At 41.9% G+C, this 19040-nt stretch overlaps 1 protein-coding gene across 1 annotated transcript in view; it reads left to right on the top strand.

Moving 5' to 3' along the window:
• The window catches only part of LOC111223897 (pro-neuregulin-3, membrane-bound isoform-like), a 333890-nt gene that overhangs the window by 259887 nt on the left and 54963 nt on the right, over positions 1-19040 (top strand). Inside the window, exon 3 of the mRNA XM_022748194.1 lies at positions 14774-14847. Coding sequence (XP_022603915.1) covers positions 14774-14847 — 74 coding nt within the window. The remainder of the gene's footprint in view (positions 1-14773; positions 14848-19040) is intronic.

Consider the following 19040-nt stretch of genomic DNA (forward strand, 5'->3'; position numbering starts at 1 on the left):
CACTCTGCCTTTAAACCTCTCTCCCACCTGCTTTTCTCTATCTCCTTTCCTTTTATATCGCATCACTCCTTCTCACTCAAGTCTCCCAACCAGTTCTCTGACTCTCGCTCTCTCTCTCTCTCTCTCTCTCAGAGCCAGGGGCATGCTGGGTAAATAGACTGCACTCTAATTGCCAATGTAATGTTGCTGCGGTTCCACTCATCTCACCTGCCTAATTAATACTACAGCTGCCACCTCTGCTCTCTTCTCTCTCGCTTTCATACTCTCACACACACATCCGCACATGCGCACACACCCGTGCATACAATTATAGGAGGCGACACATTCTTGTGAGTTCATATCACATACTGTCTCCCTATATCTGCTCAGTCTTCTCCTTCTCTCTCTCTCTTTCTCTCTCTCTCTCTCAGTCTTTTCCTTCCTCTCCTTGTCAAACTGACATGATTCACTGAGCTGCAGTTTGAGGGCGGAGAGAAAACCAGTCCAACCTTTACGGAGAAAAACACTTCCAGTGATAAATGTCCGTTTCATGATGAACTAATAAAAATGAAATTTATGACAAAATGTCAAAGAGTATGACAAATAAATAGTGATAATAATTTTTTGCATTTACTTACAGATAGTTACACACTGCCAAATATGCATGCATGAATTACATGACACATGTTGACTGTGAAACATTTGTGCGTGTGGAGGTTTGAGGCACAACATGCATGTTGCATTTTAGTGCCCAGTGGAAAACTGGGACATCTACATCTCCAGGTGGGAAAAGCATAAAACAAAATACTTTTTTATTTTGCCGACTAACAAAACAAGAGAAGACATTAGAAATAAATAATGAGAGAGGGCATAAACTGCTGCTTTATTTTTATCAGGTCAAAATAAAACGCCAGCCATCAACTTAATGCAGAATGAGATAGTATATATAGATAGATTATTTTGATTGACAGACAGTCCAGCACAAGAGGTGAGTAAATAATGAACATGTTACTTTAAAGGTCCCATAAAGGTCCTCTGTGATAATAAAGCAGGTCTACGTTCTATATTTATACTGTGAAAGTATCAAAGCCTCAGTCCACAGAGAAATGCACACAGCCTGTATTCAGAAACTGATCCTTAAAACCAGCCGTCAGGACTTCCTGTGACTTTGTGATGTCACAACAAAGCAGTTACTACTCTCAGTCCCGCCCACCCAGACCCACTGTTCAGACCTGCAGGATTTGGTTTCTCTGAGTGTTTACCTATAATCTGCTATATTTCTAATTGGTTACTTAGGAAACAATCAGCCAATCAGAGATAGGCTTAGTTAGCTGTTTTATTGTTGTGGCTGATTGGTTTACACTTGTAAACTAGTTTGTCTCATGTGCAATATCTCTCTACTTCTCTCCGTCAAGTTCATCTAAAAAGAAAGAACCCAACTCTTTGCAGAATCTGGGCCAAGGTTGAACAAACAGATTTGGTAGCAGCGTTTACAGCCTCACTCTAATTCCTCTCCTCTCCCCAGAAGTGATGTATCTGTAGGCAGAGTGTGTTTCTCAGGTCTTTTTGGGTCACATAAGCCGCTACGTGTTGCTGGTCCTGAGGCACAGCGGAAGTCTTGTGTAAACGGCTTTTCCTGTAATGTAGTAATTATTTCCTCTCGCTTCTCTCTTGTCCTCATAACAAAGCTCCTTTCCCCCTTTTTTTCCCTCCTTTCTCTAAAGAATGCTGTTGACAACACATTTTTGGGAGGTTCACTTTTGCTTTTGTTGTTGCAGCTATTTTCTTCCACTCGCTGTCTCTTTTATTGTCTGCAAGCTTTTGTGAAGTTTAATGTATTGTTGTTCCAGATTAAAATTGATGAGGATAAATGGAGTTGCACCATTTAGCAAACTTGTCGTCTCCGTCTTCGTCTCATTGTCCTTTGATTCATTGTGAGAACAGAGGTTGATTGCTTCATTTAACACTTGAGTTTTCACAAGGCCAACCTCACACTCAAGACTTGGACTGACTTACTTCTTTCATTGGCTTCTTGACATGACAGCTTTTGTGTAAACTATGGATTTCAGTTCATACTCTACAGGCAGAACTTGGACAGCCTTTGTGTTAAATACCTTTCATCTCCTCTTCCGGCTTATGTTCTTAAACACTTTTTTTATCAAAGACTTATGTGTCCATGAAAGCAATCTTGCTTTGTTTGAGGGGTTCACTTGAAGGGCAACATCAGAGAACCCCAAAGGTCATCACTTTAGGTGTGAATGAACGCACACCTGCCAAGTTTCCTTTTGTGATCATCTGTTATCTGATACCCCCAGCTGCCAGAATAACTGTTCTTCTTCTTGATATTATCCCAGTGTCTTGAAATTGGCGTGCCTGCTTTGCATCAGCCCTTATCAGCTTTTGCTTTGTGCTGATTTGCATCTAACTTTTTTTTTTTGTTGTTGTTGTTTGGCTAAAGAAAACAGAGCGTTCAGCCCTCTGAGAAGTATTTTGTCTGCTTGTGTTTCCATGTAGAGTAGAACCGAAGCCAGCAGTCGAAATAATCACGAGTCAAATGTGATGGCTCAGGAACTGGATGGACTTTTGTTCAGATAATAATTGTTTTTATCGTGATTTTTTACATATATCTCTCAGGCATAGGGAAGTGTGTACGTCAAAGTCCTTAATCGTCACTGTGGGGTAATAACACACAGAAAATTGGATGTAATATAATCCCTTCCTGTAGCCTCAGGTTGTGTTTTGATTGAACTAAAATTCTTCCATATTACCTGGAGGTAATGGGGCTTAGTATAGGCACATTATATGGATAACATACGAATAACTATTTTATGATTGATCATATGCATCACAATAATCCTAATGGTGCTTTTCTGGGCTGGAAAGGCTTTTTAAGAAATAACACAAACCATCAGAAAAGGTAAAAGAAATATATAGATTTTAGAAGATAAACAAGCACTGAACACTTTCCAGAAGACAAATTATAGTTCCAGTGCTAAGATGACCTAAGATTTCCCAGAGCTCCGTTTTCCCAGAGTGCAGTTTTGCTGGATTTGGGAACATGTTTGACGTTGCATTTCAGAAACATTTCCTGATTCACTCATGCATTTTTTTTGTTGTTGTTGTTGATGGGAAACCATTGTTTGCTTGGAAAAACATCACAGCATCTGTTTTGTCTTGCCAGCATTTGCTTTACACTTCCCTGTGTTCCACATGGACTCCCTCTCTCTCTCTCTCTCTCTCTCTCTCTCTCTCACTGTAAATAATAATTGGCTTGCAGTGTGTGTGGTCCTGCTTTCAAGTGCTCCATGTAGGTTTTTGAATTCAGCTGGTCGTGCACTTAAGTGCTTCAGGTCAGAAATAATGACAAAATGGATCCTGTGGCTTGTTATTGCTTTTCATGACTCTTGTGTTATTCGCGAACTGAAGGGCAGAGAGATACTTTGTGCAAAACAATGAAATACATTCACGTAATTTTACCATCGGTTGAGAGTAAAAGTATAATATGTGAGTTTAAAGTTAATGAGATGATAGTTAATGACAGCACAAGCTACAAATGGAAATGACCTATTATTTATATATAAAATAACAGAATCTCCCCATGAAGGCAACATGAGATTACCTCTTATCAGTGTAGTTCTATTTGCTCAGCGAACAGAATCACCCACCTTCATACACATACGCTTCAGATTTTCCGCTGGATTTATTTCTAATCGTATATCAACTGTCTTTGCCGCTGCTCCCAGTCACATTGCTAATGTTTCCTATGGGCAATGGCACACTGTTGGAGCGGTGAAATTACATTTTACATGCATAAGAATTTAAATCCCAGCATCAACGTTTGGGAGATGAAGTGGCTGCCAGTTTCCAGAAGGTTATAACTTAAAATTCCTTTGTGAAGTATTATCCAGCCAAATGCCTTCTTAGCCGTGCCCTCTAACGGGATCAGCAGCATGCAAGTGACACTTTCGCAGTGAGAAAGTATATCCGAAGGGACGCAAAATCATATGAAAACAGAAGCCAAAAAGGGGCGAGTTTAATTATCTGATTACTCTGACGGACTTTTCTGCTGCTTAATTTTGTCCAAAGGTCAAAGCTTTCATGAGAGTATTGTTCTTCAACATGACTCCGCACTCTCCTGCATAAATCTTCCTCTGGCATTTGGATGTTTTGGTATATTTTCTGAAATTAGGAAGTGATAAAGCTGCCACCCCTGTGGTACCTCATTTAAACAAGTCCATGGTTCCTTTTGTTTGGACTGCCAAAGGGCACCACAGCATCTCCGGCACTAAACAAGTAAAACTGAAGGTGGAAATGCTCATTACTACAATTCTGGGATTGATGTGATCACTCCTTCGCGTCGAAAGGAGCCAGTTGAGGTGGTTCAGGCGTCTTGGTAGGACGCCTGTTGGGTGCCTTTCATTGGATGTCATCCATGCACATCCAACTGGTAGGAGGCCTCGAGAGGTTGACTCGCCACCACGACCCGACCTCGGATAAGCGGAAGAAAATGGATGCGTGGATTGGCTTTGTGCACAGGGCTGTGTCATGTTAAACAGGACGCAGTTGGAAGCACATTCCGTCTGTTTATACTGTAAAGTGAAATATTATTTCAATGTCATTTCGAACAGGTGTAAGTTTAGTGTTGGTCATAACAACTGTCCAGAAGAAGGAGCCATAATTTCTCAGATTGCAGTAGTGTGCAGAAGTGTTCTTAAGGAAAATTACTTAACTTTGAAAAGACTTCGATGAAGAAGCACCCGATTAACCTTCCTGGATGTTAGCTTTATGTTTATCTATGCGTACTGTAAAGGGTGCTGTTGCTGAGTGGGTGGAGGCTGCTTGTCACCGGCAGAGATAACGGCTAATTTAATCGATCGAAGTACCTCAGTACTCCCTTTAACATTCAGATGCAATGAAGAGATACTCCCTGAATCCCACTGTCGATAGAACGAACAAGGCATCTAATCAAAGTGACTTAGGGGGAGGGAATTATTAAGCACAGAGATAAGTAATAAAGTGTTAATATGCAAAAGGAGAGCAAGCCAAAGACAGGGAGAGGGATGGAGAGAGGGGGGCAGAATGAAAAAGAGATAAGGGTTTAGATATTAAGTGTTATCTTACGGTTAATGGTATTTCCATTCGCTATCAAGATCAAGACAGAGGAATGTATTTATAGAGTGTGACATGATAGTCTTCTACAGTATAAGAGGTACTTACAGGTGACTTCTCCTGAACTGCAGAGAAGAGCAGTGTGCACAGTGACGACTTCACCAAGCAGAAAGAGAATCCACATTCTCTTTTCTGACCTTCGATTAAATCTCAAATCTTTTCTGTTGTTCGCAGTTGTCTCTTCAGGTTAGGCAATGGCCACGGCTGGTTAGGAAAAGATTATGGCTAAGGTGAAAGAAACACTCAAAATCACTTGAGTCTTAAATATTCATCCCTTCTAGGCTTGAAAAGTGTTCGAGGTGGTTACATCCAGATAAGTTTCGTCTTGTTTTCGCCCCGAGTTTAAGGTTTGCGTAGGAGATAGATGTGTGCTACTGAGGATGAAAAGAGTCTTCCTTTTACTTTCCTAATATTGTCTTCGGTTTCAACAATCCCAACCAGCTTTGTAAACTTGTTGCTTTGCGTCACCAGCTGTGCCCGCCCTCACCGCCGCTCCTGTCACCTAGCAACCTTGACAACACATAACTTTTTTTCTTTTCTTTTTTTTAAACTTGAGGTTTTAAGGCCTTTGCTTTTTTAACAGTTGTACCATTAGCTGTTGAACTGAGCTGGAAATCAATACTTACATTTAAAAGCATAATGCTCGGGCTCTCTGTTCCTGTTGCTTCCTGCCATATTATTTTCATTACTGCCAGTGCAATGAATCTTGGGATAGGTCGGGCCACGAAGGATCCACCAGTTGGAGAAGGCAGCCTTGGAAGTGGGACAGCCTCGTCGCGCCGCTTTGACGCAACCGTGCACATCGGCTTCACATACAGACTCCGTAGCTGCACTGCAATGTCTTCAATCCAGCTTATCTTTTGTAAATCCAAGCTGATCCCGTCTTTTGTCCTTGGTGACGGAGCAAGCTGCAAACTTTTCAAAAGCTTCATGATGCCTGATACTCAAAACATACAGTAGGTTTTAGATGAAGTGTCCCTGTAAGGTCATGGAACGATCACCTTCAAAGAAACCAACAGTGAATTGATAGGAGATCTTGAAGCCTGGTGCTTTTTAAACTTCACACAACTTTCAGCGCACCTTTGCCTGTGAACATTAACATACATTCTTTCAACAACTGTGACAACACTTTCTGTTGTCAGGTAATATTCGCAAAACCACAAAAGAATTGCATGCTAGGAAAAGATACAGCCCATGGGTTGTTTTGTACAAACGATTAATTCTGTCACTTTCTGGCGAGGACACGAGTCTTCTCTTTGTTGTTGTCTCTCATTTCTTCTGTCTGCTGCTACCGACTGCTTGAAAGATACAGGATGAGCTAATGTAGCACTAGCTCTATTCCCAAGAGGGATTTCTTGGACAAATCCAGTTTCTCTTTCTTTCTCGGCTGTCAGATGTAGAATTTGGGTGAAAGACAGTTCTGTTAACATTCAGTATGTGGTGCAAAACATCTTCGTCTGGCCTCCACAAATGCTTTTCTTCTGTCCCAGTTCTACCTTTGGTTTTACATACAGTAGGAAATATGTAAACAAGAGGTAAGGAAGCAATAGGAAGCTGAGGTAAAAGGTGGGTAGTTAGAAAAGAATAGAATATAAGATGCACCAGAGGGAGTGGTGTATTATTTTTTTTGTTTGTTTTAATTTTGGGACCAGCGGCCAGGTGGAGCTGTGAATTATTGAGTAACTTCCTGCCTCTGCTGAAAGGGCTGAGAGATGGTGGTGAGCTTTCACACAGGGCTCAAGGTGAGATGGAGGAAGGGGGCACACATTCAAACACCATGGCATGTGCTGCAACATTCAGTAGGAGGCATGTTTTATTTAGAAAGGAGAGAAGCTCAGCAGTCAGTCGCACTTGACAACTGGAAACATCCAGAGAGAAAAGAGCAGGACGTGTTAGAGACCACTGGGTACTCGGAGACACATTCACGCCGACGTGTTTTAAATGTTTGGATTTCTCACTGACTTGCTCAGACGTGACTTGTTGTGATTTGATTTTCAAAACTCATCATCGGCCTGTTTGGGATTTGGATTCCGAGCCTTTTAACCTGACTTGACTCAGGTTGTGATGTAAACTTTGGTTGAAGTTTTCCCCCTCACATTTTTATTCCAAATGGGTCATGTGTACACTTAAACAGAGCAGAAGCCCAGGGAGCTTCACAGTTGCCTAAGATCCAGTTTGACTAACTTTTAAATTGCTGACTAAAGGAACATGTTCTTCTTCTTCCTCTTGAAAATTTCAGGCTTACTCAAAAAGCTACTTTAGTGATTATAAATCCATAGAGGCCATTTGCAAAAAAAATTAAACTGGAATTGGATTAGACCACAATTAGACCACAAAGCAAGCAGCAAATACAGTATGTTCTTCCTGTTTGTTAGACTGAGAGGCTGCTGGCTTCAAAGTGACCTAATGAATTAAAAACTTTGTATAAAATTACCTTTTTAAAGTTTTTGTGTCATGTATTTGCTTTATATGCTTGTATGTAATAGCTATTAGTATGTAATGTGTAATCTTTCTTTTAAAGATTAGTAAATTGGAGTTCAATCTCAAAATGAAGCAGACTTTCAAAAAAAGATATAGTAAAATAATAATAATAATAATAATAATAATAATAATAATAATAATAATAATAATAATGATCAATGCATTGAGAAATAGAGGCTCACATATAGAGAGACTTTTAATGGTGTTGCATTGGGACGCCAAACATCTTCCTCTGGCCTCCACAAATGGTTGTTTAATTTCCTATTTTCCCTTTGGTTTAGTGAAGAAGAGTCTATATGGGAGGGGGTGGTGGGGGTGGGATGGAGGAAAAGAGGAAAGAAGAAAAGGGGAATTGAGGTCACAAGATACGTGATAAAAGCATCAGGGCCAGGAGACGTCTGGAGAGCTGGTGTGCCGTGGCTTGTTTCCCCAAGGTGGATTTTAGCTATTGCTTAAATCCAGCGAATACTCACTTCGGATAAGACATCTAAATTGACTGGTTACATGCAACAAGCAGGAGTAATCTGCCGGGTTTTATCACTTCCATCCACTGCGCCAATAAACTTGTATTGTCGGGGCACACTACCCTGACCCGGGGGTTAATGCTCCAACCACGAATGCAGCATCCCGCGGTTCATGCCTGGCAGGGGACCTTTGTTGCAAGACATCTCCACTCGTTTACTGTCATCTCTCGGCTTTCAGCTATCTTAACAAAGGCATAGAATTCACCAGCAGCAGTGTTTCAACAGTTTCAACAAGATTGGTTTACTGTGGCCTCCAAATGCAATCACTTTTTCATACTCCATACTGTCAGACCAGCATTACGCTACAGACCCTAATGAAATAAGCTTCTACCTGCATAGACGTCATGTCAATGCAACTTATGCTGATCAACAGTTCATTGTAATATCTGCCATAATTATGTTTGGCTACGAATCCTATTGGACAGGGGTCCTTATCACTCTTACGTACAAGAGCACACATGCACGTTCATGAGTACTTCCAAGAGAAGCTTTTATGTGAAACACAAACATACAAAACACATATGCAGATACATATACATGCACACAACAACACGTGCAATGCACACAGCTTCCCACCCTGCCGGTCTCTGTAAGGCTGAGACTCGGCGCCCCAGATGCATTTCAATCACCCCGTCTGGGAGAAATGAGAGACAAGACTTCCCTCGATACACAGCGAGGCTAGATTTTCATTTCAATTTTCTGTCCCATCAAGAAAGGGAGGAATGAATGGAAACACATACGGGTGAGCGATATGTAATGTCATTAAAGTAGAAAAGTAATCATCTCGGGCCTCCTTTGAAGTCTGGGCTGTCAATTGTATTTGGTTGTCTGCAGGTATGATTAAACAAACCTCCGGGCGGCAAGTTGCTATTAGAGCCGAGCAGACGTATGGGATTACATTAGGATTTGATACATCAAACGATATGGCTTTATTGAGTATCCACAGTAACAGTAACAGCTGGTAAATCTTCACAATCTTGGCTTAAAACCTAATTACAAATAACACAATGAAAGAATATCTGTTCCACCCATCCTCATCCGTCGCACGTGGGGCACCGTGGTTTTGTCATTAGTACATCCAAAACTTGGTGAAGAATTTGCGTTGCAACTCTTTAAATGAAGCAATGAGAGCGCCTTAGTTGAATCAATAAAACCTTGTGATAAATGAACTGCGTCTAGTTGGTTAATTGGTTTGCTCAGTGTCTTACTGTGAATGTTTATTCCCAGTGTTATAAGGCCGCTGTGAGCCTCTCCCTGTAGAGCCATGACCGCTTGGCTCTAAAAGGATCAGCACTGGAAAAAACACAAGCCCAGAGGTCGTCTGTGCAGCCGGTTATTATGACCCACAGCTATTTTCTCGTTAAGCGACATCTAGCGGCCGTAGTAATTACAACAGGAGCAGAGGGAAAGTGCGGTGACGTAGTATAAAGAGAGAGAGCGGTGTTCGACTCCCACGTGAAAGTAGCAGTTTATGTTGTTTCTGTTACCCGTGAACATTTTCGACAAAGTTGTTATTATTGTAACCATGACAACCAAGGTTCCAGCACGTCTGCCGCTGTAGGCGTGCTGTTTCAGGAGGCGCTCCTATGGGTCGGATCAGAGGATAGAAAAAATAAAATAAAAACAATGGTTGTTGAGGTTGGTTTTATTTATTTTATCTCAGTCGTCACGTTGCATGTTTACAAAATCTGAATTAATAGAGTTTGCACATGTTGAGTAAGTTATATGGCATCATTTGAAATTATTAAAAAAAAAAAAAGATAGGTCCATACTTACAGAAACTAATGTGTAGAACAGTGATTGATGGCAGGTTGACTATAAACAAGCGTTATCCGAACATTTGTTGAAGCTTTTAATATGTACCAAATTGAGACTGGGATACATGAACCATTTTAATTTAAAAGTGATGCAGTTGTCTTGGTGATTTTTACCGTAAGAAATCCTCAGACTGTTGTCAGGTCAGGCCCCCCCCCCCCCCACCATGACAGAAACAACACTTCCCCTCAGCCATTTCCTGTTATTTGTTGGCCAGTTTATTGGAAGTGTATCAGCCATTTTGCTCGAAGAACGAACTCCATGCTGAGAAAATGTGAAGATCATTGAGCCAACCTGTCACAGTCTGACCAACGCACTGTGGCATATTTTCTTTTAATAGACCGTTGAGCCTCACACTGCCGTGGCTGCACTGTATTAAATTGGTCTAAATGGCCACCCTGCCAAGGAGAGAGAAGCAGTCGCGTAGATCTCTAATAATTCTTTTGATGTTTGACACTGCAAATCGCCTCATTATTTTATTTGTATCACATCTTTAGTATCTGAGGGGGGAATCAGTGGACATGATAAATGTTTTCTGTCTTGTACAAACCCAGGAAGAGCAGTATAACAATCGCGTTGCAGAGAAGAACATTTCAGAAATATATCTTCATTTGCCAGTTTCCAGTCTCTCTGGATCGCATCAAATTCTGTGAATTATACGGGGGTCAGATTGGGATGTACAGTAGAACATGCAGAGCAAATGTCTGTTATGACATTCAATATGTGGACAGAGTCCACTTGATGATTTCTACTTGACGTTCCTTCTAATGAGGTCTTGGTCCTTTTCAGACTGAGATATTCTCTAGATCAGTCTAACACAAATGTAGTGAGGACGTATTACGTGTAGAAGTTTTAATCAGATGTTCAAACTGTGTTTTTAAAGTTGGAGATTGCAACATGTCTAATTTGCAGCCTAAAGACAGTGAAAATCCTGCACCTGCAGGATAAACTCCTCAGGCACCAACTGGAGCAGCTGCAGAGTCACTGAGCAGCTTCAAAGTGTGAATCTACTGTTTAAGTGTCCTGAAAAATACCACAAAACGTGCAGCCTGAGCTGGAATGAGTTAGGTTATTCATGTTCTACTGCATGTAAATATACATATATATTCAATCACAAAAGAGGATGAAATTTGAAGTAAAATGGAATTTATTGTGAACAGAAGGAATAAACTTTGGTGCCTAAACCTCTGCAGGAAGTGGATCCCCAGGGGAAGCCGTCCGTAGGAGTAAGGTGCTCCCAATTACAGGAGACCTCCCCCAGAGCCTAGATGCTGCTGGTGGTGATGAGGAATCGAGCAGAGGGGATGGGAGCAGCTTCATGAGAGGGAAACCTCTGATTGGATGGTTAAAGTGGAGATGGTCAGGCGTCCGTGGTTGAGGTGGTGAATGGGGGGGGGCTGTGTTTTTGACGAGAGATGAAGAAGTCAACGGAGACTGGGTAAAGCGGAATCAAACTAAATTATCAAGTAACTTGTCATTGAGAAGTTGATGGTGCATTTCTGCTCCAGCTTCAGTGTGATCTCTTCAAAGAACCAGTGCTGGATTTTTCATGAACTTCAGCTGGAAATATTCTGTTTACATCACAGGGAAAAAAGCCACATGTTTTTCCACATATACATGCAGAACTTTTGAACCACTTGAATGGGATGTGCTCTTTCCCTATACATTCTGTTATGCATATGTTTGTGTGCACCAGCGCTTGAGTTTTTCACACTTCCCTTTGCAGAAATTTATCATCCAGCGGGCAGCATGTTTATATATATATATATATATATGTGTGTATCCCCTGCTCTGGGCAGGTTTGTATATTTGTGATAGATTCACACACACACACACTCACATGCATTTATGCACATGCAGTCTCATCCTGTGTTCTTTTAATTAATGACTGCAGTGCTAATTAGAAGGCATGCAACTCTTTAGCACCCCCCCAACTGTCTTTTATTCGGCTCTATGAAGCCTCATTCTGAAGTGTCTTGGTCTCTGCTGGGAGCAGCACGGGCACGAGGAAAGCAAAGTTTGTGGGAAACAATAACTTGATACACTGCACACTGCAGGACATGATGAAGAAGGATATTACAGTGGTGTTTGTGCAGCTCATGGCCACATAACAAAGAGGCTAAGGCTATGTCTACACAATTGTGTGTTCCATTGTCTTCCCTTTCGCCCCTGAGTTGCTGTTTTTTACCCGCACTCTGTTCAGTTTAATAGCTGCTGTATGCTTCTTCTCACTTCCACAGCCCCTCTTAATGAGCACTCACTGTCACCATGTTAATCCTCTAGTCTTTTAATTATCTTCCTCACCTCCACTTGGTGTGACAAAGGTTGCCTCCTGTCAAAGTTTAGCCTGTTTAGGTCACAGTGGCATGGGGAGATGTTAAATGGCCACATATTTAGCACGGAGAAAAGTCTGGACTGTGTTTTAAGCAACGTCTCAGACTTTCATCCTGAGCTGAAAGCATCTGGACGAGGAAGCCGAAGTCTGAACATCATTTGCTTTAAACTGTGGCTTTAAAATGAGATAACTGTGTCTTTTTTTTTGTGTTTGTTTTGTTCTCCCGCTCCCACACATCACATATTTGGCATCACGCGTTGCCACTGTAGAAGCCGAGAACAACAAACTCGGGAGGAGAGGCGGCCCAGGCTGACACCTTGAGTCGATGAGATTGTTGTGTCCTCCTTGACAGCATGGTTGATATCCTGAACCATCTGTCATCAAAGTGATGTGGCGTGATGAATATGATGAGGAGAAGCCCTCATACATATAATGAGTTGTTGTTTGCTTTACAGAAAATATATCCTTGAGTTACTACGGCAGCCAGTGTTTACCATTCTTGGCAGAAATGTGACTTGTTCTCTCATGAATACGATGAATACAGGCGGATTTAAGGTCCAGTTTGTCGTCAAACTGCAATCAAACTAAAGTGATGATGAGCGAATGTTGGTTTACCGCTCGTCGTTGCGGGAAGAGCACAGGTGATAGAAGACGGTTCTTCAGTGTAGCGGTGAGCACCGAGCTGTGGCAGTGGGCCAGATTCACCTGAATGGAAAGGTTTATAATTTGTTAGTCACTTGGTTGCTGACACATGATCCTGCAGTCAGCTGAGCAGCTACGACCAGCTGTGGAGAGGCCGACCCGGCAACAAAGGGCATAGGGTGCAACTGACAATGAGAAATCTAATGGGTTACAAAAATGCCTCAGCGAGATGAGACGAGAAAAGCAATGTCGGTTTCCTAACCTGAGATAAAGTAGGACAAAGTAAGATCAGATAGGATTCTTAAACTTCCTAACTTAAGACTTAAAGGAGTTTCTGTTGTACGGCCCCTGGAGATTCACTTCAACGCCGTACTAGCATTTTTGTGGTCGTATTTTTTTTTGTTATTTAGAATCAGCATCAATGTCACGCACCGTCTTCTCACCATATGTCTCACCATATTTACCACCTTTTTCCCTCGCAACAGCGAAGATGCTCTTTATGCATGCCACTGGCCCGCGCAGTGGAGTGCATCTATCCCCGCCCACTGCAGCTCATTTAATAATTGAAAATCACTCACTGTAGATGAAAGACAAACAGGAGTGCAGCCATTATCATTCCGCACAGGGCAAACTCTTTGATATGTCACGCTGCATTCTTTTGCAAACTCGATCTCTATGCAGAGCCTCGGTGTTTTTGTCTGGGTGGACATAGATATTCTCTCAGTTGGGGGTTTTCCAAAAGCAGGGGCCACTGGGATATGTATATTTGCTCCGCCGTCAGCTTGTCAGAGTAGATACAGATTAATTCCAGGAATGTCCATGAAACAAAGCCACAGGGGTAAACAAGGGAGACATTGGGATGCAGGTGAGATAGAAGAGAAAATTGAGACTCATTGGAACAGAATAGTTGAGAAGGTGACCGGATGATAGATTGAGTTGATATAGCGGGGTCAGATTTGAAGAGCCAGCACATGTTGCTTCTGTAGGTGAAGTTTGTATTTTATTTGCATGTATAAAACTTGCATTTTTCCTCAAGAGGTGTCAGGGAGAAAAACAGAACAGCAGGTGAGGTACAAATGGCCAGAGGCAGAGATAGATAACCAAACCAACTGAGGCAGCCAATTAGGCTTTGCACTGCATACTGGCATTTTAGCCTCCATTTTAGCTCCGTGCACTGTAGGATACAGTTGCACTTCCATATGTTGATAAGGGTATATTTATGGCTCTGAAGCTAATTAAAAAACACATCTTTGCAATGCATAGCTTTTTCCTAGGACACTTCTGAAGAGCAGCCCGAGCACATTTCAGAATTCATTAGCTGCTTAATGATCATTGCCTGACGTGGCGCTCTCGCTAATGTGCCAATCAAATTTAACAGTTTACATTTCTTGAAAGTTTGAGGGCCATCCAGAAAACACGGACTGGGTCTACAGTCCTTACTTTCTTTGAGGACTTCCTGTGACCAAGCAAGGAACCTGAAACCCCATGTAAGCACACACAGAGGAAGGTAATAGGTGTGTCCGTTAAATGGGGATTGGATGCTCCTTTTCTGCTGCGGCACCGTTTTGTGATTTTGGTGGAGGTCTCTATCAAGAAAAGTGCTAGTTTCAGTCCCTAAATATCTCCTCACTAATAATTTCTTCCTGCCAGGGCGCCTCACTTTGCACTTTTTGTCAACTCAGCGTGCTTCCAGGAGGACTGAGCCTTACCTGCATTTGTCTCAAGGCAACGAGGGGCCGGTTTATGCGCAGCATCAGTTGTAGTGGCATAAGTTCGACCCGACTCACTGACTGATTGTTGATTTTCCTTTTTTTTTCCCTCCCACCAGGTGTCGAGAAGGTTACCAGGGAATCCGCTGCGACCAGTTTCTGCCAAAGACAGACTCCATCCTGTCTGACCCAAGTGAGTTCCCACATTTCTCTTTGTACTCTGGTGTATTCAGAGTATCAACAGCATCAAATGTATAATAAGATTGTGCATCAGATGTGTAAAGGTAAACAAGGGGGTCATGTTTCCACTGGAGGGACATTTACTCTTCAGATTACTGATGTGTAATAGTGAAAATCAGATGTTCACAAACTGACACCAACAATTACCACGTGTTCTCGCCACCACTTCCTCAGCTCTGCCATGGAAGCATTATAGACGGACTAGAGTATGATAATATTACCTCTGTGACTGTTACAGGCGCACTCAGCCATGCAGTATAAATAGAAATCTGCTGTGTGAAATCCAAAACTAGAATTTTGTCTTATTGCATTTCCCCCCCTAAAATATGCAGATATTCCTCAGAAATGCTGTCAGTCGCTGCAGCAACGCAGACACAAGGTGGTTTCTCTTCTAACTACAAGATATTGGACGTTAAATTCTACGAGTGGCCCAAAGCTAGACTTCCTCAGTGCACAGCGGACGGTGCGGATTTTGTATCAGTTGGGTTTTAATGCAGGTCCTCAGACGCCACAGTGCTGCTGGTGGTTGCTCTTACCAACTGGATGATTGTAGTTACAATAATTGCATTCACCTGACATCACAGGTGAGCATCAGTCCCTGATTAGAAAACCAGCAGGGCTGTGGGTCTAAAAGATGAAAACCCACTGCTGCACTGATACACACAGCGAAACAAGACCATTGCAAAGCATTAGAACAACTATTCCTTTGCAAATTCCAAGACAGGATTGAATATCTTTGCTTTATACTGATGAAAACATTAATAACGATGCAAGAAAGTGAAATATTCTGTGTCTGAATATATATATATATATAACAATCAAACTGTATAACAATCTCCTGGCAAGTTTTGTTTTAAGTTACAGCATTTTATTGCTTTAGAACCTTAACTGTTCTTCTGTTATATTCAGCTGCTCTGTCTTTACATAAACTCATTGTTAATCCTCATATTACTTTTTAATTTTCCTCTCCATTCACTGCTCTCTAAAAATATCCTCTCCTCCTCCGACTAACGTCACCTCTCCCATCCCATGGTCTCTCTCAGTGTCATACAGCTGAGGGAGGAACACAAATTGCCATAACTTCTGTCCTCACCACTCGCTATCTGTGCCATATTCATTTCCTCGTTCCTCTCACCTCATTCCAAAAAATGCAACCTTGTCGCTGGGGCACCAACACAGAGGCAGTGCATTAGCTTATCCGTGACTCGCTGTAATAGCTCCATTTACCATAAAAGGACGGTGATGTGCCTCTGGGATTTTTACTTTGTATTTATCCAGTGTCAGAAAATCCCTCTCTGAGAATTACGAAATTAAAATTTCTCGTCATGAATATGAAATTCTCTACTTGATTGCATTGGAGAATGTGCCATAAATGAGACGTGTAGATTAAATGTGGCAAACGCAACAACACTGTTATCACTTGCTCTTTCTTAATATCCTTTACTTTCCAGATAATTAATTAAGTCTCCCTAATGAGGTTTTTAATTCCAAGCAAGTATTAAGGTAATTGTCCTTGTTAGAACAACATTGGTGTTCATTCAAGTGACACCTATCGCTTTGTTTGTACACCAAACCCACTGACCTGAACGTATTGGTAGCTAAGAACCGTTACCGTCCTCATCGCTGAAACAATTTGTCAAATGTCAGATGGAAACAGTTGTAGATTGTGTTTGCTACTGTATCTGTTGATCATAGTGAAGAAGCGTTAGAAAATATGTTCTCAGTCTCATTGTTTGAATCCTTGGACACTGCTCTAGGGCCTCAAGGGGTCCGGGGCTCCCTGGGCCACATTTTATATTTGACATTGTTATTAAAAAAAATTAGAAAAATAAAAGTCACAAGACTGCATCTAAAATGTGTTCCAATCACATTCATGTGCAGATCCCAATCAGAGTCCTTGTCAATACAAGTGCACACACTGCACACATTAAAGGTCCCATTTTTTATTCTTCTTCTGTGATTTATTTGAAGAGTTGATCCATGAGAAGATATATTTGTGGTTTTAAGAACCAAAAAACCATCTCAGTGTAGTTTTACATCTCCTCTCTCAGGCTTCTCTCTGGAGCTCTAGTAACAACAGGTCTGTGAGCCAATCAGAAGAGAGGAGGCTCTGAGCCTCTCCTCTGATTGGCTGACTGTTTTCTGAGTGATTGAATAAAAATATAGCAGATATCAGGTAAAACACTAAATCCTGCAAGGTTGGATGGTGGGTTCAGGTGGGCCATCCTGAAAGCGTAGCTGAGGGCGGTGCCTGTATAGTTGTGACATCACAAAGTTAAGGAATAATAACTTTGTATCCCTTACTTTAAAGTAAAGGTTCCCCGTAATGAGGTTATATATGGGATATATATATGTATATATTTACAGGCGAGCATACAATAAATACACAAATAAATTTCTAATTATAAAGAAGTAATGAATAAATATTAACTTGGATTTAAACTAAACAATCCTCGGGAAGGTTAACAAGTGATTTTAAATTCCACAAAACTTTTCTAAAGTCAGGAAAAATTCTAGGAAACTACTGAACCTGTCAAATAAAGTATTGCTGTACTGTGCATAATATGTGTTCAGGTGCAGTTCTCAACAGTTTCCAACAGCAACATTTCAGAGTTGAGGTTAGGAGGTGGGAAGGTTGTTTGTGTATCTTTGTCTGTTTGGAAACTACAGAAAATAGCTGCATGCCCTGACGTTCTCTGTGTCTCATAACAACAAGATCGGGCGTCTGTTTGTAGATTCTCACGGCCTCGACAACACTCCACATAACTCCAGGGGTGAAGAGAATTGACTTTCAGTATCAAGAAACAAAGTTGTTCTCCAGCAAACCAAGAACCAAATCTTAACCATAACCCCAAATAGGTTTTCTTGCCTAAGTCACTTACTGATTATTAGTCTGTTAATTGACGGGACTCTTTCAGGTGAATTTCCATATAAATTGTCTGGGAGTTACCAAGCCATTACTGAGCAATGGGGGACGAGGACAAAAAAAAAAAGAAAAGAAAAATAGAAAGTAATGTGTTTTCCCTGTTTGGCATCCCAGCTGAACCCGACACATCCCCAACACCTTTCTCTTTGTATCAGCTTTAGCTCACACCACTTTCCCTCATTCATTTCTAATCTCACTCATCTATTCTTTGCAACTTTCTCCACCTCTCTTCCAAATCTCTATCCTCAATTCATTTTCTAATAGTAAGAATCGATTGGCCTACTTTCAGGTCATTCGTCTTCCTGGCTTCAATCCCGCTCTCAGCTACCTCCTTTATTTCTGACAAGTCCCTGTTCACTGTTCTCTATTACAAAACACAATGTCATATAACCTATGGATTTCTTTTTTCAGTAACACCACCTTTTTTTTTCCTTCCTCCCCCCCAACCCCCCCCCATTTTATTCAACTACTTCCTGCTTCACAAAGTTGGTAAGTGCAAAGTTGGAAAAGAAGAGTGGCAGACTGTGCCACTTCTTCTTTCCTCACCCCGCAGATAATCTTGTCATTGCATCACTTTCCTTGACCCCTTTGCTCACAGCTCATCAAATCCTAATTTCCCGGGTTACCTTTGTGTCTCCTGCTCGAGCTTGCCTCAATGTTGACACCCCTGCTCCCTGTTCCAAATTCCCCCCCAGACGGCCCCCCTCTCGCCCCCATCTGTCTCTCGCTAACCTCCTCCGTGCCATCCTTCCCTCAACACGCATCTCGTCCAAGCGTCAGACCTCATCCCTTCTCCCCAGTCTACAGTTCTCTGTCCAACTCATCTCCTAACACTAAGTGGCACGGGCCTCAGATGGACCGAGGCTCGAATTGTGCTAGCTAAAAAAGGTTCACCAGCAGGGCAGGCGAACGCTGCCAAGGACCTCTGGCATGCCGCAGTCTCGACAGAAGGGAAGGAAGTGCACGAGCGAGGAGGAGAGAGAGGCTGGGTGAAAGTGGACGCATCTTCCGAGCCGGGCTATCACACTGTCTCAGGGTCTCAGAGGACGGAGGCAGTGTCATGACTCCAGTGGTTATACAAACACAACGGCAGTGAGGTGCAAAGCAAGGCAGAGAGAGAGAAAGAAACAGAACAAGAAATACTAGATCCTATAGTTTAGTAAATTCAGAACCTGCTTTAGATAAATTACTGGCTTCATAAACTGCAAGGCAATGTTGAA

This window comes from Seriola dumerili, unplaced genomic scaffold (genome assembly GCF_002260705.1).
Source record: "Seriola dumerili isolate Sdu_G_001 unplaced genomic scaffold, Sdu_1.0 BDQW01000120.1, whole genome shotgun sequence".
Classification (NCBI taxonomy): domain Eukaryota; kingdom Metazoa; phylum Chordata; class Actinopteri; order Carangiformes; family Carangidae; genus Seriola; species Seriola dumerili.